At 37.2% G+C, this 25,448-nt stretch overlaps 1 protein-coding gene across 1 annotated transcript in view; it reads left to right on the forward strand.

The window, feature by feature from the left end:
* The window catches only part of rngtt (RNA guanylyltransferase and 5'-phosphatase), a 92,116-nt gene that overhangs the window by 56,421 nt on the left and 10,247 nt on the right, over nt 1–25,448 (forward strand). The window contains exons 12-14 of the mRNA XM_042777344.1: nt 1,080–1,148; nt 14,396–14,496; nt 24,127–24,193. Of these exons, the coding sequence (XP_042633278.1) occupies nt 1,080–1,148; nt 14,396–14,496; nt 24,127–24,193 (237 nt within the window). The remainder of the gene's footprint in view (nt 1–1,079; nt 1,149–14,395; nt 14,497–24,126; nt 24,194–25,448) is intronic.

The following is a 25,448-nucleotide window of genomic DNA, read 5'->3' on the forward strand; positions in this document are numbered from 1 at the left end:
CATTTTGTAGAAGCTAAATGTGTTGCAAATGTTTCATGTAAACATAAATTATTCATGAGCATTTAAAGGGCCATTTCACCCGAAAATTAAAATCGATTACTCACCTTCAAGTTGTTCCAAACACATAAGACTTCTGTTCATCTTCAACGCGTTTTTGATGAAACCTGAAAGTTTTCTGTCTATTTTCTCATTGAGATCATAAATGAACCAATTTAGTTTAGGCTTTTGTGCCCCATATAAACATTCATCAACACACAAACATCAAATATGGTAATCAGAAGCTCAAACGTAGTTGCTTGACTTGCAAGATCAAACCTCATTGGTTCTTGCAGAAGCTCAAAGTGCTTGTGTGACCACAGGAACAAACCTTATTGCTTCCATTGGCCATATTTGATGTGCTCTGTGGTGTGAATAAAGTCTGAATGGAATCTCTTCATCATATGGATTGACTTGGATCAAACCGCTCTATTCATATGGGTTGCTTTTACAATCTCTTAATGAACTTTTTCAGCTGTCAGAGTTTTGGTGTAATCTGGTTTCATTAAAACATCTTAATGTGCATTTCTAAGATGAACGGGAGTCTCACGAGTTAATACGAGTCATTTTTTGGGTGAACTATCCCTTTAAGGCACTGAATTTACGCACTGCCCTGCCATTGGTCGCCACACTCTTCACAGTTTTTATGAGGAATTTAGCCAGACACTAATGTTTGCATGCAAATCTAAATTTTTTTGATATACTTTCACCAAGCCCAGTTTAATATGCAAGCAGTGTGCCGTTCAAATGTTGGTTTCCTCTAAAAGACTAAACTCTGTGGCTCTTTCAGAACATCCGTCTCTGTGTTTGTGAAGCAGTCTGACCTGCCAGCTTCTGGCTCAGTGGTTTGAGATTGGGACTGTGCTACCTTTTCTTCACACATAGGCAGATGGAGAGAGTGGAAATCTGTTTTGGAAGTGATTTATGTTTTTTAAAGTTTAACTGTCTTGTGCTCTCCTGGAGAGTGTCTCTGCCTATAGGCTACATGTTCTTTGTACTGTATACACATTATATATTCTGACTGTCTTTTGCTTTGTTCACAGCTCCTGGAGGGCAGTTTCACCTCGCAGGTCAGCCATGAAGTCGATGGTCTTATCTTCCAGCCTATAGGGGTGAGTCTGACACAAATACAAACCGCTAGAAGAGAAATACACTGTGACTGCAAATTCAGGGTTTGGGGAAATGGAGGCTGGATGTAACGTTGCTGCAAAATAATTACCTGCAGTGAGCTGAAGAGGAAATAAGAGCATTTGTTTTAGGTTCATTCAGGCTTCCTCATAAGCATTTCAGTTTATGGCAGTAATAATCCATGGTTAATGTGGTATTATATGGTGTGTATGCACACGGATGCTATCAAGCTGAAAAATTAACTGTTGATTCTTTATGAGACTACTACTGTAGCTGCTCAAATCTAGACAAAATGCTCAGCCAATAAAGACTTTTTTGGTTTGTGTGAAGTAAATGTGAATTATGCATGCACAAATATCATATACATCTGTCGTATAACTGCTACGCTACAAAAAAAAAAAAAATTTCAGGAATGATTCTAAATCATCATTGTGTTGCATTGCATTATTTGTTTCGCCGCCACAATAAAAATTACAGAGGTTTGATCATCAAAGTAAGCATTTTATATATCATCTTACTAAGATCCAAATTTCATATTTTGCCCCTAATAAAAATTATTCTAAGTGCTGTATGCATGCTAGTTCATTCAGATCTGAATAAGCAGTGATTTGCTATTGTTTTATTTTCTTTTTATAAAGTCTTAAATAAGTTTAACAAAAAGTAGTTTCAAACAGTCACTGAATGTTGAGACTGAGACGTCTATTTGCAAGAAACACAACAGTCAGACAAATGCATAACTCAGACACCTATTGTTCCTCTTTCCATAAACAGGGTTTCTGTGGGTCTTAAAAAGTCTTAATTCATCCTTCTATAAATTAAGGCCTAAAAACAAAGCTGAAAAGTCTTAAATTCTTAAAGTCATGGCATTAAATGTTGCATACACTGCAAAAACAACAAAAACTTCCTTAGTAATTTTATCTTGTTTTCCGGTACAAACATCCTTCCGTTAAGATACATTTACTGGAGATGCTAAATGAACATATGAAGTCTTGTTTTCTGAGAAACTGAACATATGAAGTGAGTTCATGCTTAAAACAAGAACAAATGAAAACTTGCTTTCCCTTTAAATTAAGAAGACTTTTTCTGAGCCCATTGGAAGATATGTGTTCCTGTTTTTTAAAAAGGAAAAAATTCCTCAGACAACAAGACTTCTCATCTTATGTCATTCTGCTTCTCAAGTAAATGTATCTTGATTCGAGGATCTTTAGACATTTGCACTGGAAAACATGGGGCTTTATTTATTTATTTACTTATTTATTGTAAAATTAATTAAAAGGTGATCTATTGGAAGCTGTATTTTCAAACTTTTGAGCGCTTTACGAAGATTAACGATCAGAGAACATGCTGATGAATGTTTACATTCATTTTAATGCCTTACATTTTCTTTGCTTGGTCTTAAAGAGTCTTATGTTACCTTGTTAAACCTGCAGAAACCCTGATAAAATGAGCAGTGTAGCCATTAAAAAAATTCTGTTCCCATATGCCAATATTGTTTTTTACATTGTAACAGAATTTTTTTTCAGATAAATGCTGTATTTTTGAAAATTGTTTTGAAAGGTATGTTACAGCAGCTTAGATCTGAACTCTTAAATGTTTTTTTTTATTAAGATATTAAAATCCAAAATCTGTCTGTCCATATGTATTATTAGTTGGTGCATTTTCAGAGTAGTAATTCTACAGTATATGGGTGACAAAGTATCATCAGGCTTATTAATCTTGCAGCCTGATCTTTTCCTAAATGTGTCAATAAGACTTTGTAAAGCATGATTAGACGTGTCAAGACAGTTTAGATAGAGTAAGACATCAATAGCACAAAGGCTATTTTATGCTCTATAAAAGGTTCAGAGGCAGTTATACAGAGGACAGTTAAACGACTTTGACACCCTGTTGTTGATCAGCCCGGCAGCTATAGGATTTTTATAGAACAAGCAAATAGCATTCCAGCAAATCCAAATCTCCTCAGCATTTCAAAAAGATAGTCCCATTCAAGCCTTTCTAAAGCTCTTATGTGCATCCGCTGATAGCAGAGCCGTGTCAGACTTCCCTCTTTGATGCTGAACAATATCCAGTCCATCTGGTCATCCCCTGTTAGGTAAAGAATTAGAGCTGCTAGAGTCTGTGCACAGTTTTGCAACCTAGTGAGCTTTCTCTTGGTCCAAAGCAAAAGGAAACTTAACTTTGCTGCCTCCTAAGACAGCTTGATTTTGCCAAATTGTAAGGCAGCACTGTATAGCACCTTTGTAGTGAATGCAATCTTAGAATTTGTTGTGATGATCTCCGTGAAAGAAGAAATCCAAGACAAAGGACAAAACAAAATTATGTTAATCTGATGTCACATTAATTGAAACCCAGTGAGCTTTTTGCATATGTATAACCATAGAAATCAGTCACGATCTGTTTGCTCACCTGTTATAGTGCTGATAGAGCATGGCGCTTGCAACATCAAGGTCATGGGTTTGATCCCCAGGGATTACACATAATGGCAAAAATTGCAGTAATGCTTTAGACAAATGCATAAATAAAAAATGCCCATTTCAAATTAGATGCTGCTTATCTAGGCAAGAGACAGAAGCTGGGTTTTCATCCAAAATGTTTCGCATTTAGCCTTTCAGCGAATTCAAAAATATGAAACATCAGGCATTTCCATGTCAGGGGTCCTCAAATAGTGGACAGATTGGTTCCAACCGGGCTGTGAGATGTAATGAACTGACCCATGAGCATATTGGCAGCCAAATTGCTTGCACACTTTCAAAATGCGTCGCTTTCAAAAAGCTGAAGCAGCTCACTTGGATTTGGAACAAAACAAACATAAAAAAGCCATCAGAGTGAATATTCCTACAATTCTGTTGACTTTTCCTGGTTTTGGCAATATTAGGAGGAACACCCTGTTTCTTGTAGATCTCAAAAAAGACTATTTGCCAGTCACAAACAACCCTTCTGCTTTATCCTCATGCTCATAAAAAGTTTATTTTAGTTTCTGTAACTTCTATCAGCTCTACTTGCTGACAGCTTATTATATTGTTCTATAAAAAGCGGCTTATGGGCATCTGCTGCGCAGCCATTTATATGGTGAAGAATGTAATTTTTTCTGTTCGGTTTGCACTACAAACGTGTTGTGGTTTGTCGGGACTGCTCGAATCCCCTCATTTTATATGAAGAAAACTTTCTGTTGTGTTGATCTGAAGGAGTTTTCCTGAACGAGACTGGCTTATCTCAAAGATGATACCGCGAGTGACATAACTGCCTGCACTATTCATCTGAATGTTTAGGAAAGAAAAGAAGCCAAATAATTCCATTGTCATAGTGATTCAAAAATTAATAAAAAATTCCCTAAAAATAATGAAAAATATTGCTGGCAAATTTTCTCAGTTGGCCACACATTTATTCTGGACCTTTCAAAGTGGTATGTTTGCAGTGTGTCAAATCTAAATCGCTCTCATTATAATGAATGAAGCTGTCTACTCTAAAACACGCACAGAGAGACAATAGGAAAGTGACAGCTATGTTTACAGAGAGTTTACAATAACCCCTCCACACACCAACCCATCACACATCTCCTTTGCTATTAATGACATTTTCAGCAAAATGCCAAGGAGTCTCATTTAGGCTGTAGAAACACACTGTTGCACACACACTAAAGAAGCTAAACAAAGTCGGTTTAGATCTTTCTATCTTTGATGTGTGCCAGGTTACTTCAGCACCTGAGCTGCTCTTACACACACACACACACACACACACACACGCTTATGTCGCAGCACAGCCATCAGGTGCTACAATATCTTTGATGTCTGAAGAGGAAACACGCATGTACTGACTAACAGAGTGTAGATCACAACTGCCATTTATTCAGAGGCGACTGAGTTCTTTTATTACCTTGTTTATTAGGAGGCAGACAACTTTCCATTCGGCCAACACCAGCTAGGCTTGAATAATGTTGACTAAAGGCCAAATGAAGATTTAGGCATGGCTTCCACTCACCTCAGTTCCCCATGGACAAATTCAAGTCCTGCCTTGCACTGTTTTGTCATTGAATATCCTGTTATTCGTCACATTAGGGAAGTAACAAGGGTTGCGAATGGCGCCTCGTGTTGACTTTAATACTCACTGAGAGAACAAAGTCACAGGATGTTTTGTTGAATCGGCGTTTCACAAGGGGTCAAGGTTACATTGAGCTTTTAAAATGAAAGCAAAAATACTTTAAAATTAGTGTCACAATGAAAAAATTCATGAACGGGTCCTCATTGTTTGTTTTATGAAAACGGTATATCAGATAAATAACTTAATTACATGATCAGACAACCAGTGTGCATAAGGAAATTGCCCTGTAGTAATTGAATATCTTTGACAGAGATAGATGTGCTTAATATCAACTTTTGCCTGTGGCGTTTGATATCAGTCAGTATGGAGGTAAAGGCTGTGCTGTCTTTGTACTGGCCTGTGACCTGTCACGTATTCACACGCTCTTGTTCTCCAAATGTGTCATTAAGAATGAGGTCAGAAGGGTTGGTCAAACACATTTTTTAATCTTTACAAACAGATATTACTGTATTATTACAGCATTGGGATATGCAAAACTCAGTCGTAGATCTACTTGTCAGTGGGATGTCTGTCTGAATGACTAAAGGAGTGGTTGGTGTTCAGGAAGCCTTGCAAAATAAGGCCAGTTTAGGGCCATGTCTACAAGACGCCAGTCCTATGTGTATAGACATTTGACCGAATATGGATGTTAAGCATATTTCTTCAATAATGAAACTTAAGGCAGGGTACCCACAGGTTCTTAAAAAGTCTTAAAGTCCACCTGAACCAGGAAGTTGCTGCTGACTTTACTTCCGTATTGTGACGTATTTCCGACTGAAGGGGAATATTAAATAGAGGGTGGGGTTGTATTTCAAAAATTATTATTATTTTTTTTTCTGCTGCACCTGGGGAGCCATTGGGGGTTCGATGCCTTGCTCAAGGGCACCTCATTAGTGGGTGTCGAAGGTGGAAGAGAGCGCTGTTCATTCACTCCCCCCACCCACATTTCCTGTAGGTACTGAATTCAATCCACAACTTTCAGGTTACAAGTCCACCTCTAACCATTAGGCCACAACTGCCCCACTATAATGCATAATGAAGTAGTCTTTATAAGGGCAGTGCAGCTTTGTATACCAGGGGCCCTGCTATATTTCTGCCATTCCATAAACACCACCTACCGCAAGGAAATTAATTAGCATTTTCAATCAGCCCATCTGCTGTTTTTGTTAATTTCAACATTTACTAATACATTATTAAAATCAAAAGTTGTATCAGTTGATCCTATTTAATAGACCTGAGCTAACATGAACTTACGATGTACAGTTGTATTGGTAACACTTTAAGGTTCATTAGTTAACTTTAGTTCAATCAAAACAACTCTCAGAAATAATTTTACCAGCATTTATTAATAAGCATGGAATGTGCATAGGCTTGGACTTGGCAGACTAGATCTGCTACGTTATACATCTGCTACATGTTCAGCTAAGGATACATCTGAAATGCATGTGAAATGGTGACTTGAATTCAGACTGCTTCAAGGAAAATAGGGAGAACCCCCGAGCAGATCTAGCCAGGTGGTGCTGGGGAAGTGGGAGGGTTAGCAAAATCCCAGGGCATGCTGCAGTGAATGATTCAGGAATAAATAGGTTGTGTAGATAGGAACGAACAAATGATTGGATGAGCAATTGGCTTTGAGTAAACCAATCAGCTGCTCGGAAGAGTTTCATGACTGAACTATATATTTAACTACTTTAGTTAACTTGAACTAAGAATGAACAATACTTCTACAGCATTTATTAATCTCAGTTAAATCAAAAGTTGTGCTTGTTAACATTAGTTAACAAAGATTAATAAATACTGTAACAAATGTATTGTTCATTGTTTGTTCATGTTAGTTAATACAGTACATTAATGAACATTAACTAATAGAACGTTATTGTAAAGTGTTACCACTGTATTTTTACATTTACGCATTTAGAAGACGTTTTTATCCAAAGCGACTTACAGTGAATTCAGGCTATAATTTTTTTTTTTTTTTTTACCAGTATGTGTGTTCCCTGGGAATTTAACCCATGACCTTTTGCGCTGCTAACACAATGCTCTAGCACCGAGCCACAGGAACCTAGCTGTAGTGGCAGTACTTTAGCGAAATTTTCCCACACTGCCCTTGTTTTCTTCTGAGGCTGTTTTAGCGTGTTAACAGCCAGTCAGCTTAGAGCTTTGTCATTGCTTTCAAAACACGTTAACCCTAGATTATGGACAATTCTATTATTATCATAACAACTAAAACTACATAATGTTAACTGTATCTTAAATGCATCATATTATGTGGAACAATATCGTCAAATGTTATCGTTTAGTTGTTAGTTCATTGAATAATCCCTATATAGTGAATAGCAGTTGTGTGGACTATAATCATAAAGGAGTGAACGAAATAAGTGAATGGATTCGGACGGTGACCTGTTTTTATGACGGTGACGTATACACTGCGCGTGAGACTTGGAGCGGTTGCAAAAACATCGTCACACATGCAATTTTATATTACATGTATATACTATAAATACCAATAACACTCAAAATTACTTTATTGTAATTATACATACCTCCCCCTCAGCTTTGTGTTTTCATTGATGGTATATTATTTATTTGTTTTGTAATGATTTTATGTTCATAATCATATTATTAAAATACTGAGAACAGAAATAAACACACATTAACACGTTCATAATTTTATGTAATTATTTTTTTTAGTATCCTGAAACTCTCCCGAGCAAGCGTTTTGAGCTCAGATAAGAGAATGGTCGAAGAGCGCCCTCAGGCGACCGTTAATTTTACATCAGAATGAATGCGCTACCTACAGGTGATTAACGAACATTTTTAAATTAGCCACCAAATTATCATCCTTTTTGTAAGTTAACAACGATGCCACCTCAGTAAATTAGTAAAATATTAAACTGAGTTATTGCCTACATAATAAATTTTAATATAAATGATTGTATGAAATAAACGTAACAGAAATAATAAAGATGTAAACGTCATCTCATTTAAACTCGCTCGTTCCCGCTCTCTCTTCCAGCGCGACGCTACTCCGCATTGGATTGTGGGAAATAGTGCTTCAGCGAGTGTACATCGGTTGTACACTCGAAATCAGAATGAATTGTGGGTAAAAAGTAGTGAACGAATGTAGGGAATGAAGTCGTTCACTCAGAATTCGGACAGCACTACAAAATGGCTGACACCCGATATAGTGCACTATATAGTGGATAGGGAGCGGTTTCGGACACAGCAACAGTTTTCCTTGAGCTTTGGAAATGAGAGTTCATCGTGCTGTGCAAAACATATTCAGAACTTCCTCACCAGTTCATTTTATTGAAATGACTTCTCCTTAGCTTTTATGTAAAATACATCAGAACGAATCAACACAAGTCTGTCCACATTTCCATGTCAGTGATGCCTATTCGGTGATTATAAACTTGCCAGATGTAATAAAGAAGAAGAGTAGATGCCATTATTCTACCAGAAGATTAAATGCGCTAAAGCTTGTCAAAGTTTGTGTTTTTCCTAGACTTTCGGAAATCCTTCTGAAGATTCCCAGTGTTAGAAAGTCAGTACTTATCACATTTATTTTGAACATGAACCCTGGTAATTTTACTCCAATCTTAACAGTTGGAGTGCCATTTCACTGGAAATTGTTTTGTGAGTGTTTGATATATGGGCCTTTTCAGTATCTAGATCAGAGGTGCTTATACATTTTAATAAAAAGGGCAGAAAAACTGAAGTGTCAGCTGTCCTGGAATCCATTTTCTGATGGAGTAAATCGTTGAAAACACTGGCACCAATGCACCAAGACTCTGTCCTGTGCCCTTTACAGGCCTGATAATAGTGCTGAATATCCTACAAGGCTGCTAGAAGTTGTGTTTTAGGACGATCATTCTTACACCATGCCATGTCAGAGCGTGTCCTAACCAGGTTCCAAGCAATAATTCGACAAGTGATAGAAGCTCTCTCATGTTAAATCAGAGTTTTTGTCCTAACCAGCTGAGATGAGCAACATGATATTTTGTTTAGGCACTTGGTTTGTATTTCTGCGGCCCGCCAGGAAATTTCATTCATCCAAAATGAGACTCTGCAGAGCTGTAATTTACACATCAGCTGTGTTCCTATTGGCTGTGATTGAGTCGTGTCATGCCACATTTCCGTTTTCAGTAAAGACAAGCAAATTACTTGACACTGGAAACTAAGAAAGGGCACGGTTTCAGAAATGTTCATCTCCGAGACAGATGGTGGGATTATTCTAGACAGTCTCCCACACTCCTTCATATTTGTCCATGGCCGTCTTCTAATTATCAAATGCAAATGAAAAGTAAGAGTTTGCTGGGCTTGAAAGCTTGTGGATGCTAACAGACAAAGCATACAGCAACATCATGCATTAGAGCGAAGTGAAAAGTTCCAGGTAAACAGAATAGTCTGGCATGAAGGAATGTTAACAGTTGTTTCCATGGTGATGCTTTGGGTTTGTGTTGCGCTCTTGATTGATTTTCACCTCTGCATTCATTGTGCCTTGACTCCATCAAGGACTAACGATGCTCTTTGTGTGCCGACCACATGACTGAATAACTGTGCAACTCAATGATTTGATTTGATTAAGGAACACAATCTGACTTTCAAAATGTTTTGACAACCCATAAGAAGCTCTGCAGCAGCGATAGTCTGACCTTGGTGTGTCGTGCTTTAATACAATACAGTGTTCAAATGCTAAACCTTCAGGCATGTGAGCTGCAGCAGTAACTCAATCCTCATAAAAAGCATTATTGTTCCAGATGCCTTTCACTTTCAGCAAAAATGAGTTACATTTTCAAGGCTCTTCTGCATAACTCAAGTGCTTGCAAAATAATGCTTTTGATTTACTTTCCACTGAGCATGTCTTCATCCTTGACTGATTGTACTGTAAAAGTTTTGGAACGTTTTAGAGGATAACCTCAGTTTGACCCGTCACTGAGCCCCGCCTTTATTCACCAAACTTATTCCCATCGCTTCCTGTCTCTCATCAAAAACCGTCTTGTCAATGTAAAGGCAAAAATGACTAAAACTATCATTTTTTTTTTTTAAATCGGGGCTGAGGCAGGGAAAAGTCACTTTTGAAAGTAAAATCCTGGGTATCTTTTACTTTCCGTGTTTGTTTAGTCTTGTGCACAGCTGCATCTGCACACACAGGGCCCAAGCCTTCGTGGGGCCCTAAGCAAATTTTATTTGGTGTCCGCCAATATGACTGATTATTGTCAATGCTTGATTACTCGCACACTATAAACCTAACACACCCATTATCAATGTTATTTGTTGTAGCGGTGTTGCTCACATCACACCAGTGTCTCCTGGCATGTTTTTACCCTTCTGTGATTTTTAATTGTAACAGTAGCAAACCAACAAAAGTGTTCAGGAGTTAATTTGCACTTTAACATTCAAAGTCTTAGGCTGATGATGATACACGGGGCAGCTTTTTGAGCAATGTTGCCACCAACGGGCAACTAGATGAGACACAGGGCTCACGACTGATCTAAAGTATCCAGATAGACATTTGTTATCAGTCCTCAATGTGAAAGTGCAATTGAACATTGCTCAAAAAGTTGAACAGTGTATCATCAGCCTTAATGTAGTGTACGGAAAAGTAGCTAAATAAACCAGCACACAATGCATTTATGAAACAGAATGTTATTTTAACTGCAAAAAAACTACTGCAGCTAATTGAGGCAGAATGATATTGGAATATAGCAAAGACCCTTTGGAAAGCGGCAATACTAATCCTTTCAATTGAAATTTCACACTGTGCTTTATTCCTATCAAATACACATCATGTAGGTAACTGTAAAGTTTATTCTGTTTTTAAAGATAAACTTTTTTAATCTATTAAATAATAGCTGACAGTACATTTCTGTATTCCTGCAGCTTGTTAGATACTGACTTTTCTGTGTGGGCTCTATGCTTCCAGCTATTGACAGCATTACTGCTCTTTTCTAGGTGAGCACTTCTTTTTTTTTTTTCTCAAAGCACCCAGTGCAGACCTGAAAATGTATGCATGTAAACAGATGAGAAATAAAAACTGAAACTGCTGTGGTACAAACCCAGTGCGCGTCTCCCCTGGAACATGAAACACTCATGGGATCAGATGTTAATTTTGACAATCTGCTAACCATTGACAATACCACCAGAAGATCACCGTTGCCCAACCTTCTTCCCAAAACTGAAGATGAACCTTGTTTATAGCAGTAATGGGCAAAATGCCAAAGTGGTTTTGGTGAGGATGCAGCCTGTCAAATACAGTGACAGTGAGGAGGTGGCTGCACTTTCTGCTGTTAAAGCTTCTATAGAAGAGCGCTGTTGATGGAGGATCTGAAGACTCAACTGTCTGTAGATGTGGAAGAGAAAATCAATGGTTGTAAAAGGAGTCCTATTATGCCGTTGTACAAAGTCTTGGTTTGGATTTTGGAGTGAACAAGAATAGGTTTTCATGCTTGATTGTTATAAAAACACATTATTGTTATTTTTTTTTTACATATTTTACATTATTGCAGCACCTCTCTTCCCAGTCTGTTTCAAATGCCCGGTTTAGTTCAGAAACACTAAATGTGCTCTGATTGGTTAGCTGGCTGTGTTCCAGATAGGACACCCCTTCACCATAACCACAAGTTTCATCTGCTCAGCTGTAAATATTAACGATGGTGTCAGTTTTGCCCAATACAGCCCCTGAGAATGTTTACGAACAAGAGGATCATGCAGAATCTTTGCAAGCACAAATAAAGTGGTTTTGGAACCGGGGTAGAAGAAACAACACTCTTCCAAAGCAGCTCTTCTTCTTCATCTTCTCTAGCGCAGCTCAACCAGGCCTCACCAGTGGGCGGGGATTATTTAAATTGGTGACATTATGACTTCACAATAACCAGAAGAAGCACGCTGTAGTCTGAACAAGCTGTGTTTGTAATTCTTGAAAAGTTTTTTCTATTATAGACAGTGTCTCCTTTTAGAGTGGAATTTGAGCTTTTTTTAATGCTCATAAAGTAACTTTACGCACTAACTGAAGGACATTTGGTCCTGGTGCCACGTCAGTATTTCACAAGGTGACAACTTTGATAGGTTGTCAGCCAGAATAAAGCCATGGAGACATTTCCACTCAGCTGTGCCTTCTGGCGGTCTTCCAGCAGTCACAAAATCACAGTTACATGCAGAACCTGTGTTATCAAGTGAGGCTGTTTCATTGAACTGTGATACGCTTTTGCTTCAATTTGGATTTGCAGTCTCTGCAGTTTTTAATGAAATTACTGCAAACAAGCAACAGCAGATAAAATATGAATTGCAGTGTTTATTCCAGCCCACTTTTTGTGCACACTTTGTAAGCTTTTCTAATTGAACACCTCTTTAAGCCAGTTTTTCATAGTCCAAGCATGTGGTTTTGCTGACGCTGAGGTGTATTTGAAGCAATAAGGTGAGAGAGGTCATTCTTTTTTGTGAATATGTTCACTATTGACGGGGATTGTTATGCGGCAGAATTAAACTTCAGTCACTCAAAGAAGTAGTTCAGCCAAAAGAGAAAATCTGATGAAAAATGGCTCACCCTCAGCTCGTTCCAGATGTAGATGAATTTGTTTCTTCATTGGAACAGATTTACAGAAATAACTACATCTCTTGCTCAGCAATGGATGCTCTGCAGTGAATGGGTGCCGTCAGAATAAGAGTCCAAACAGCTGATAAAACACCACAATAACCCACACCACTCCAGTCCATCAGTTAACATCTGGAGAAGAGAAAAGCTTCCTCCCAAAAGTCCACCCCATCCCAAATCAAAAACTGTTGTGGACTGTTGTAAACAGTGCTTGATCTGTGTATATTTCTACCCTGATTCGGGCCAGATGACTTTTTCACTGAAGAAAGCAATTTTTCATTTTTGGGTGAATCATTCCTTTAATTTACTCTATTGTACATTATAATGTCTGGAATTCTGTACTGACTAATCAGCTTTCAGTAATGTAATTCTCCGTTTTATAAAGTTGTTTTCAGGCCGTTTGTAAATGTAATAATATCCACATGTTGCTGTTATTGTGAGAGAGGATGCTCTTACAGTTACTAGGCACTAGTGTTTGTATCCTGTCCTCATCATTAGTGTTGCCGCTGGTAAACAGCTTTGATTATTGCAGAGACCAGTACGGTGGAAAGTGAGAGGGTTGTAACATCTGTTACTGTGCCTCATTTTTGTCTTCCCTCCAGATTTGATTCAGTACGTCCAGAATGTCGACATGAATGTAGTCACATGCCATATATTATTATTATTCTTTTTTTAAACCTGTTAAGGACAATTTTTTGTTTTTTTATTGAACTTGTTTTTTCCTTTTTTATTTTTTATTTATTTTTATTTTTTTTTACATACAGTTCTAGTTATAATCTTACTGTACTGACTCAATAATGTATTCCCTCATTTTCTGAATTCTCACTCTGGCCAAACTAAAATCATTCAGGACGCACAAAATGTATTGTTATTATTATTTTTATTAAGTATATTAACATTTAAGTATTTTATTAAGCCACCTTACACACTGAAAGACAGCACATATATGTTGGGTGTGGATTGGCACAGATAACAAGACGTGCTCATGACAGAACTGCTGCTTTACTGTGATCAGAGCGCCATTCTTTAACTGCTTTACATCTCATCTACTGTACATCACAGACAAATGTTTACTGATTGGTCTAGATGCACTCACCCCTCTGTACGGTTGTGGTAGCCCACCAGGTCTACACCAAATGACTAAAATCTAGAAAGATTAACAAAACAAAATTGTAGAGGAGAGTGAAAATGCAAAACACAATGAAATGCAATACAATCATGATTGAGAGATGAACAAATGTGGTGCAAGGATAATCAAGTCAACATAAGTTCCACTAAGTGTTGATTATTAACAATATTAAAGGTATGCTTACTTTTTAAAAATCATTTAAGATTTCACAGCAAAAAGACTGAAGGGTGACGTTTTTATGCCAAGATATAAACGCTGATGCATGAGGTCTAGTTTTGGGTCTCGTTGTTTTCACGGGGCCCCAAAAATTGGTGACGTGTTACTGTTGATTGTTTTTTTTTATGGCTAATAAAGGAGTGTTGTTTTTCCCCTGCATTGTTTTCTTTATGTCATAAAGTGAGTTGGTCTCTGTGTTTGTGTCGTCCCTGTAGAAATATAAGCCGGGCAGATGTGATGACATTCTGAAGTGGAAGCCGCCCAGCCACAACTCGGTCGATTTCAGACTCAAGATCACCAAAGTCGGCGGGGAGGGGTGAGTCATCGTCGCCATGGCAACTGCATCCACTACGCTCAAATCAATGCTAAACATCAGTACACATCCGTACAAACGTCCCACAACTCGCGCGGAGACAGAGACATCCAGGAGGATTTCTCCTGTGTGTCTGTCTTTATCTCAGTGTATGTGTGAGCGATTATAAAACATTCAGCTCTGAGTCACGCGCAGGTGGTTGCAGCGTTAGCAACTTTTCGGCTCATAATACGCACCAAAATGTGATTTGTGAGGCCCGTTGCTGAACAGACTGGTGGCTTTGATTATGTGCGGCTTGACATTTCTCTCAGAAGAAATGTAGCGAAGCATAAAGTGTGAGTTCTCTAGCGTTCCTCATTTACGCCTCTCTCAACCCATCTGTCCACTCTGTCCAGACTCGAGATTTTACTGTCCTCAGATGAGTCAGGCTTATCTTTGAAATGCAGGCGGTCCAGAGGGAGAGTGCTGACCCTTCTGCAAGGTCTTTTGTGTACAAAGCAATTGCTTTTGTTTCCACGTGTGTAAATCCCGTCAAGAACCCAAATTCAAAAGAAAAAAATAAATAAACATGTATTTATCTCAACCGAGATGAGGAACCTTTATTTTGTTTAATGTCAGGGACTTCGACAGAACAACTTTTTTTGAAGCTTATTTATAAAATTTTGTGTTACACTTTATTTTAAGGTGTCCTTGTTACAGTGTAATTATACATTTTAGAACCGAGAAATATTAATTAACTACATGTACTGACTTACTATAGGGTTAGGATTAGGGTTACTTGCATGTAATTATGCATAATTAATTGTTATTATAATAGTAAGTACATGTAACGTGTAACAAGGACACCTTAAAATAAAGTGTTACCGAAATTTGGCTGTTGTGTAACATAATTTTACTTTAAGCTTAGCGGTTATAGAGAAAATATTTAATACTGTCTGTGGATAGGTGAATGAATCAGGGATCTTAACGGCAAATGCAAGTTTTTACACTAAGCAGCATTAAACTGTATATTAATAATTTGATTCCTTAACTTCTTAACTGTCATCTCCCACCCCCTCCCCCTTTGAACATGGTCATGAAAATGCACTAGCCGAAGGAAAATGGTTTTAATTCATGCACGCTTTGGAATACAGACCTAAGGTTGGTCTCTTTTTAAAGACGACAATCAGCAGATTATTGTCGTAAAGCATTAAAAAAAAGTGTAAAAAAGTTGTAGAATTTTAAGTTTACTGTAATAAAAAGAAGAAATATTTTTATATAAAATAAATATTTTACAGAATATTTTGAAATCTAAATTTTCTATGAAACCAAAGCCATATGTGTAGCTATGTTCCAAATTTGAAGTTGTTATCACAAATATTTAGGCTCCTGTGAGATTTTGTTTATGCGCCATACCAAAAAAAGAAATAAAATGGTATACTCACAAATGGATTTTTTAATGGATTTTCCTGTCAAAAGATTATACATTTTTGTCACAATATTACTTCTATCACAAAAATGTCCTCAGACTCGACCATTCCAATAATATGTGTTTTGTCACGATTAGAAGTTTGATTGGAAAATATTGTTAATAAATGTTGTAATTTGACACTTTTGAGCACGCTAAAAGGATTTAAAGTATAATTTCCATGTCTGATGTCACAGGATGAATTTTGAGTGTTTAAGCTTTCGAATGCTATCTGAATTGGGATGATAACTAAGTTGTGTGATTGGGAAAAAAGACAACAAGAAAGGATTTTATAGGTTGCGTAAAAATAAAATCTTATGGTTCTCCATTTTATTAACTTTTTGTTTGAAAGAACTTGGTCATTTTTTGAGTACATTAAGAAACCAATTTCACAGAACTCATTCTTGCATTTCAAAATATGAGACACACCACAGCGGAATGAAAATGAACAACAAGATGCATCTCAGATGGCAAAGGTGTCTTTTTGCCACATTTTAATAGAAAAACAATTAAAAATCAATGCATTGGAATCCAGAAACACATTCTGTTTGCTTTCCGTCATGCACTTACATTATGAGGGAAAGAGTTCTCCTGTGCAGTGGCAGATTCTGCACCAGGAAGATCTGTCAATGAGACGCATAAAGATCTACATCCATGTGCTTAATGATGCAGCTGATCCTAGCGCAGTGTACTTCCATTTCAAAAGAATGTTATTAAGCATTCTTTTATTTCACTAGTGAAACATCACTTGAAAGGGAGGATGGGACTTAAAATGCTGTTTCTACTTTGAACACAAAGAAATGTAGTTTCTGCACCCTGAGGCGAATGCACAGTTGCTAGTGTATACTCTCAGTACACTTGTGTGTCCCGCCCCCACACTCTTCTGATGGGTCCATTGGTGTAAATCTGACATTGATGCCCTGTGCAGCAAAAGTCGAACTATTTTTAACATGACAAGCCATTTTCTAAACTAAGAAAGGAAAACGACAAGACATGATGTTCATCTGACGCATGTATACGTAGAGCAGAAATTAAAAATAGCGCAGACAGAATGCATGAACGGAGGGTAAAGATGGATTCACAAGGCGGCTTAAAAACACATTTCAAGCACACAAACTGAAAATGCACTAAAACTATTATTTATGCTATTATAAAAATGTAAATGATAATAATAACAAGAGTCATGTAAACTGAATGTCCACTGGTATGAATTGATTCTAATGAGCTGTGCATGTAATCGTTTTGCTATAAACTTTGATTAACAGGTTTCAATATTCTCAAGCTTTTTTTATTCCAAACTGATGAGGCAAAAAATGTCCAGCAAGTAATGTTAAATATATATTCTTTGGAAGCCAATGGGGCAGTGCGTGTCATCGAAGCATCATAGAGGCCTGGCTTTTCTACAGCAGATGTGTCAGCGAGCGGCTGAGGTTATTAGTGGGGTTACTTCCCTGCCAGGAAACAGAGAAAGATGACATCTCCACTCTCCTCCCACACAGCTCTCTCTCTCTCTCTCTCTCTCTCTCTCTCTCTCTCTCTCTCTCTCTCTCTCTCTCTCTCTTTATCCGTGAGTGTTTCTCCCTCTCACCATGCGCTCTTTATTTGTCGAAAGCTTTGAAATGAGATGGATAAAATAATAAAAGAACCCCTGACTCTTTGCGTAGACGACACTGAATGTTGGAGAGTGGTAATGAGAAGACCATGGGTTCATTTTGGGCAAAGGAAATGAATTTGTACTTCACATTTGTGCAGTTTAAAAACAGATGAACATTTCATTAGTCTGGCTGCTCCGCACACACGCTCCACGTGTTAAAAGCAGCAAGAATAGATTGTTTCAGAACATGTCTCAATAGTCTAGTAACATTTTTGTAAAAAGCCTTTGTCGCCTTGAAACCTAAAAGGGTGAAGCAAAATCAAATCTTCTCCTGTTGAATGTACAGAGTCTGTAGTGTTAAACGCTAAAGCTCAGAAATTGTGTATTAAAGCTTCCTGAATTCATACTATACCTGCATATGATCTTCAGGCACGAGTCTATTTGGATGCAATTCCCAGTTCAGTTTCAATGAAGAGAGTGAGATAGGCACCACTGCTTGTGAAGAGAAAACGGCTGAACCACAAAACATGGATATTATCTTTTCCATGTGTCATTAGCTGGGTTTCCATCCAGTGTTGTGAATTTAACTTGAGCGCAAAATTGGAATATCGCATAAAACTTTTGCGAATCAGCACTGTTTCCATCAACAAGTAAAAGAGAACAAAATAGTCACTTCCTGATAAACTGGCACTAAATATCACTAAGAGAAGCCACTGAATATATTCATTTTCATATAAAATAAATTATATACGCCTCAGAGCGAGCAGATGAAACATAATGAATGCAGTCATTGCTTTTGGAGGTGGATGTTGTGTAAGTCAGGTCTGGGAGGAAATTATACAGAAATACTTGATGGCAGACTTTGCTCAGGCGTTTCAGAATGACAATAACAACATTTCATGTGTAACGAGTTCAGTCCGCTGGGTTAGTTAGGTTACACGTCCCATAGTGCAAAGTCACATGACTTTTTTGATGCACACGGAGGAATTTATTCAGGAAAAAGCGTTTCCATCTCCCATTATACGCATTAACCCTCTTTCGCACAAGTCAAAAAACACCTCAATCGAGCGTAAAAACTTTTTTGCAAATTAATGGGGGGTTTTTTCTCAAAATTTGCCGTTTCCATCACACATTTCTGATGCAGTACTTCACAATGCACATTAAAACAGGGTGATGGAAACAGCTTTTGACCAGAGGTGCTTTTATTCACATTTGATGATCGGAGATGATTTTATTCACAGTCATTCAAACTTTTAGTACAGAGTGATTTTCAGCTGCCCACTTCCAAAGGTTTTCTATGACAAGACATTAGAGCCATATTTTAACGAACTAAGCACATTGTTTAAAGCGTACAGCGCATTTGTACTTATGGTGTGTCCGAATCCATTTAACATGCCATAAACCAATCAGAGTCTCATCTCTCATTCACTTTAAGAGCCAGTTGTGCTCACGCCATGGCGGATTCGCTATTTACACGGCGGAAGAGCAAAGACTTAACGCTTCTCCTGAGAGAAATGAGAAAGAATGGGGCAAAATAATTATATTTTACATTGTAATAATCTTTAACATTGTAATCCTTTCATTTTTAATATCTGGCATGTTTGTGTGCTGCTGCACATCCCTGTGTGTGCAATAAGCAGAGTGTAGATGCATTGTTCACCTGACTATAGTGGCATATTACTAATGCGCTCTTTAATTAAAAAAAAAATAAAATTATATATATATAGCGCCATTCAATTTAGACCAGGTTTTTGTTGGTCTTCATTTCTGGCCTCAAAAGAGCAACGTGCCAGCAATGTGCCTGAACACACCTTGTTTTCAGACCAGCATGCCCATGGGCGCACAAATGGGCGCAAATGCATTTGGTATTTAAACAACGTGGCGCAGGACATGAAAATAATAACTGTGTTGGCCTGAAACTAGCACAAAACACTTGCGTCGCGCCTTGTGCCGGGTGTATGATTGGGCCCCAGGACTTCTCTGTCAGATGGCCAGCGCTATAACACTTTCCTTTGGAGTCCAGGATTTGTTAAAAGGAGAACTATCTTCCCATTTTCAGCTTGACCACCTCCATTTTCCCTTTCTCAGACAAGTGTCCCACTCCTAAACGCAAGACAAACAATCAGATGCGTTGAAGTCCCTATTTGAATGAGTTTTTTGGCTGACCTGGCCAGTATAGTACCCATTTTGCATTCTGCTTGGCAATTTGGGCTGCTTTTGTTTTGTCCAGATCCAATAATTTATTAAAAAATACAAAAAAATGCAATTCATACATTTAGTGACTCTAAATAGCCTCATTACAAAAATGTAACTCTTGAAAAGAAAACCTTAGGTAGCTTTCCTTATTCTTCTAGTATTATTTCTTAGAAAAATATGTAATAATATATAATATTATAAATATATATAAATTGTGGTGTGACCAACATCTAGAGACGTGTAGACAAAAAGGACCACATAGATCCTCATGAACGTGTGTCAAGGTCAAATATTTCAGATAATTTGATATTTTTATGACAAGGTTAGTTCAGGTTGTGTAATGTCCTTTAGTGACATACCAAAAATGTAATGAAATATAATTCATTGTATATGGCTGAGGTTCCCAACCACCGGGTCGCACCCCACTACCGGGCCGTGGAAGAATTGCTATCGGGTCACAAAAACGTTCTGGGAAAAACACTCGCAATTATTGCGTGTTAATGATTGTTCTTCTTATTCAGTATTTTCGTTGTATGCGATTGATATGGAGTAGTAATTTGACGATTTCATGTTAAATAAGTTAATGAAAGATCTTTTCTGCTCTGATCTGTCACATATTTGTGTTTAAATGGATCGCAGTTTTTCCGTGATACGTACGGACAAGACCCTATACTGTTCAGCACAAATGTGATTGGTATATTAATTTTCCTTGCACGTGATTCGCAAATTAACTTGACAATTTAATAGTTAATGAAAGAGAGCTCAATTCGATACTCACGATACTCACAGCATTGTCATTGTGCTTTAAATGTTTTTTTTTTCTTGCTTGTGTGAAAAAATAATCAGATCTGTGACTCAAAAAAAAAGAGAAAAAAAAAGAATATATATATATATATATATTGACTCAAAAAAAGAAAAAAAAAAGATGCGTTGAACCATTATAATACTATATAATAGTCTAATATATTATATATTGCTATATCTTAATGGTCTGAGATATTTCCACCCCAGGTGTCCACATGATAGTTTAGTCATTACTTTTAAACATTTCTTAATTGTATTTTTTTATTTATTTTTTGTTTAATACAGAATACATTTCTAAGAATGTGGCTTTTTTTTTTTTTTTTTTTTTTCTTTATCAAGGACACACTTATTTGTCCTTGACCCTTATGCAAATGAGCAATGACACAGCGACTACCAATAACAATGAAGAGAGTGATCTGCCTGCAGATACAGGTGGATACCGTAATAACCATTTAATTACTGTCATTGTGAATGCGAATTTACATTTCTGATTCGCCAATTTCACAGTTTGCGGTTGACCTGTAGCCATCCAATTTCATCCCGTCTGTGTTCAACGAGAATAAATTTCACAGAATCTCTGCTGAAACATTGTGATCAAATGAATAAAGAGGTCCTGATACTTCTAAACGAATTTTTGAGCAGTCAACAGATGGTTGAGCTTGATGGGCTTAATTACACTAGAAAGAGAGAAATGCACGTTTCAGCAGTTCACACATTGCTATACTAATTATAGAAACAGTAATGACACAACCTGCTGCTAAAGAGATGCCTCAATGCTAGTCCAGACCATCAAAACACACCAGCTTTTGTGGATGCTGTGTTTCATCCCAGGACAACTGACGCTGAGGTCTGGTCCACACTGAAATAGATCACAAATGGCTGTGTAAACAATTACATTGGTTTCATTATTTGACAAAAATATCTGCATTCAAAGTGATAAAACAAGCTCACAGGAGCAGAGGCTGAATACAGTCATCGTGTTTTGGGAGGCTCCAAATATACAGCACCATTAGCTTGACTGGCAGGGTGTTCTTTAGCCCTCAGTGTCAGGGTTCGGATCCGGTCTCCTCCCCCGTGATTTACTACTATTTTGGATGGTGACACATTTTACTGGGCGTGTACGTGTAAACAGCTGGCACCGCTGATGAGAGGAGAGGGCTACAGCATCCTACTCTGGGTTTATAAGCAAATGCAAGACAAAGGAAACATTTAAAGGTGATCACTGATTCTCATTCTGAATCCATTTCCAGTCTTCATTTATTTATTTTTCTTTCAGTTGAGATTAATATAATTGGATTTCAAGTGTGATGTGGTCATTGCATATTTCAAGTCAGGTTGATTTTTATTATGTTCAAGTTAAAGTTTTAATGGAATTTATAGCAATATTAATTAAGATGTTAATGTTAATATTCTCATCTACTACCATTCATACTTTTTTTTTTAAGAAATTAATGCATTTATTCAGAAATGACATTAAATTAATCAAAAGTGACACTAAAGACATTTATAATGTTACAAACGATTTCTGTTTCAAATAAATGCTGTTCTTTTGAACTTTCTATTCAACAAATCCTATTTTGATAATAGATAATTTCTGTGTCAAATCTACCAAATTTCAAAAACTTCCCCGGCTCCAATTTTTGAATTTGTTAATATTTTTTTCTGAGGAAAGACAAATATAAATAGTGACGAAACTCAAAATATTACATGTAATGGAAGTATATTTACTGAGTAATCCACTATTTTGCAGAGGAGGGTTAAAATGACCTTTTTTATCTGAGATTTGGAGCCAAATTACAGGGACGTAAATATGACTTTAGAAAGATGACAGATACAGAAACAAGATATATTTCTAGGTTCAACCTTATCTGTTCTTCAGACATTCCTCTTAAAAAGAAAAGTATCAGCTGTATGCAAAGTGACCCACATTTAGTTTTTGGCCACTGAAAAGGTGTACAGTGTACCAGTTTACTCTTAGAGCTATATTTAGATCCTAATGCCCAATTTTTTAACTGCACATAATGCAACACAGATTGCTAAAGTAAACAGATTTTACTAATATGCATACCAGTCTCTGTGTAAAAGTAGCATAATGATACTGCCGTCTTTCTAAAGTCATTTTTAACCTCCTGAAATTTGGCTCAAAATCTCAGGTGAAAATTGTCATTTTGACCTCATCTACTAAACAGTGGATTACTCAGTAAATATACATTGGTGACATTTAATATTGTGGCTTTCTTCTTTGTGTATGTATTTCTTTCACCAGAAAAAAAAAGAGAAATGTGAACAAAATAAAAAATCTGATCCGGGGACCTCTGGACTGGTTGAGTTGACATGGAATGACCCTGAAATAAGATAATAATCAGAAATGTTTCTTGAGCAGCAAATCAGCATGTTAAAGTGATTTCTGAAGGATCGAGTAACACTGAAGACTGGAGTAATGATGCTGAAAATACAGCTTTGATCACAGGAATAAATTACATTTTAACTAGTGCTGTCAATCGATGAAAATAATTTTTACTAATTAATCACATTTTTTTTCCCTGAAATTAATTACGATTAATCCCACCTAACAATGTTTTTAAAAATACTTTTACATTGCTATAATTTCATATTCAATCTTCAAATTAATGACATAAAGACAGTATATTTTTTATATTTGTATAATGGCATCTCTTTTTATGACTAAAGGTGAGTATGTGTCACTGATACTAATACTACTGATATCTCTATAAAATAGTTTTTCCCCATAATATTTAACTGTAGCCATTCAACATTACATTGTAAATGAAAGCTATCAGTTTGAAAGTGACAAAAAAGTGATGTGACATACATGACCCATACTCAGAATTCGTGCTCTGCATTTAACCCATCCAAAGTGCACACACACAGCAGTGAACACACACACAACATGAACACACACCCGGGGGAGTGGGCAGTCATTTATGCCGCAGCGCCCGGGGAGCAGTTGGGGGTTCTGTGTCTTGCTCAAGGGCACCTCAGTCATGGTACTGCCGGCCCGAGACTCGAACCCACAACCTTAGGGTTAGGAGTCAAACTCTCTAACCATTAGGCCACGACTTCCCTGGCTTGCCCAATTTGAACATTTATTAGACTACTTAAAATAACTTCTAATTTATGTGAACTTAAAACAATCTTCACATAAACCCATTATAATAAATGTCATAATTTGCTGTTTTAGCACATTTATTTCAGTGACCCAGTCAGGCCAGTGCTTCATTTTACCAGCTCATTCAAAATTAATTTCAATATTGATTTTAAAATCCTTGTCCTTACCCCCTAAAAAAGCAGATATGTATATATATATATGTATATATATATATACCCCTTTATATCTAAGCCTCTGTATAAACCCCTTGGTGTCTTTGTATTTGGGAACCTCATCCTGACTGTGAAAGTCTTACAGGCACTTATTATAAAGCCCAGATAATTACATGGCAGTATCGGAAGACATCCTCCATAGCAGAGCTGCTATTATTTCCCTGAGTTCCGCTGTCTTGGGGAATATCACAATGCTTGCTTGTCCGGATGTGAAATTTAATTTAAATCTTTATTTTTGCTCTTTCTACAGACTGATCCCGCAGACGGTGGGTCTCCTGTACGTGGGGAGCTATGACATGCCCTTTGCACAAATGAAGGTGAGAAAAAAACATTGGTTCACATCTCTGATGATTCCTTCTGTCAGCGTTTGCTCTGTCTGATTCACTGCAAATACAGACGCTGCTAAACTTAGTCGTGTCATTGTCTCTTTACATGATGTGCTTTTTATTAATTGAGTCAGACAGATGAGCGTTGTGTCACACAAGAGCTCTGTTCTGAAACCCAGTGACCGGTCTGCCTAGACAGCAGTTTGAAGAATCGTACAGCAGGTGTGCACTCGATGTGCAGGTTCCTAAAAATGGGCCAGAACAATAAAACATATTGTAAGATGGAACATATTGTATGACTATTTAGACACAAACAACTGTAAAGGCCTGTTGACAAAAATGATGATAACTATAATAATAACATTAAAGATTGTTATAGTTTTAAAAATCGTTCTGTGTAAAAGAAAAGCAGAAACCACACCATAGCTATAACAAAAGCAGCACAGAGGATTGATATAGTTGGAATCACTTTCAAAATTATTTTTTTCCAACTGATGAACTATAAAAACATTGACAGCTAATCAGAATCTATTCTAGCCAAGCATTTAAAGCATCAAGCCACATAACGGATTGCACACACTTATAATAAACAGAACGTTTATTATTTCCTCTGGTGATGACACTGGGAACACTTAAAGGTAGGGTAGGTGATTTCGGAGAGTCTAGAAAAGGCAAGCTAGCTTTGAAAGCATAAGATCCCACCCTCCCTGCATAATTAGTTTCCAAAGCCACGCCTCCTCCAAAACACATGAACACACGCAGGCAGACCAGATTAACCAGCGACATGATGAGAAACAGCTTTGATGGAGGGTTGAATGCAATGCTGTCAGATCATAGGAGGTGGGTAGTAATGAAGTACATTTTCTCAATTACATTTTCCGTTCATACTTTTAAGAGTAGATTTAAAGGTGGGTACTTTTACTTTAACTCGAGTACATTTCTAATGAAAAAAAAAACTGAACTTTTACTTCACTACACTGGGTGAAAGTCCTACGTTATTAAATTTTAATGCAGTAACTTTAATGCAATAACTCAAGAAACTCAATCATGTCCAGAAACATGTCAAGTACTGTAGTTTATTTTAACCACGCTGTCTCTTTTTTTCTGGGGCATGAGCAATACTACATTTGCGACTATTTTGAGTTGATTCTGTTCAAGGCCTAGATCAAACCAAATCTCCAAATTCTACTGTTTGCCTGCGATGAAGATTTTTATTCATTGAACAGTAGAAGTAATCAGACCAACA

Source organism: Cyprinus carpio, chromosome A20, assembly GCF_018340385.1.
Source record: "Cyprinus carpio isolate SPL01 chromosome A20, ASM1834038v1, whole genome shotgun sequence".
In the NCBI taxonomy this organism is placed as follows: Eukaryota; Metazoa; Chordata; class Actinopteri; order Cypriniformes; family Cyprinidae; genus Cyprinus; species Cyprinus carpio.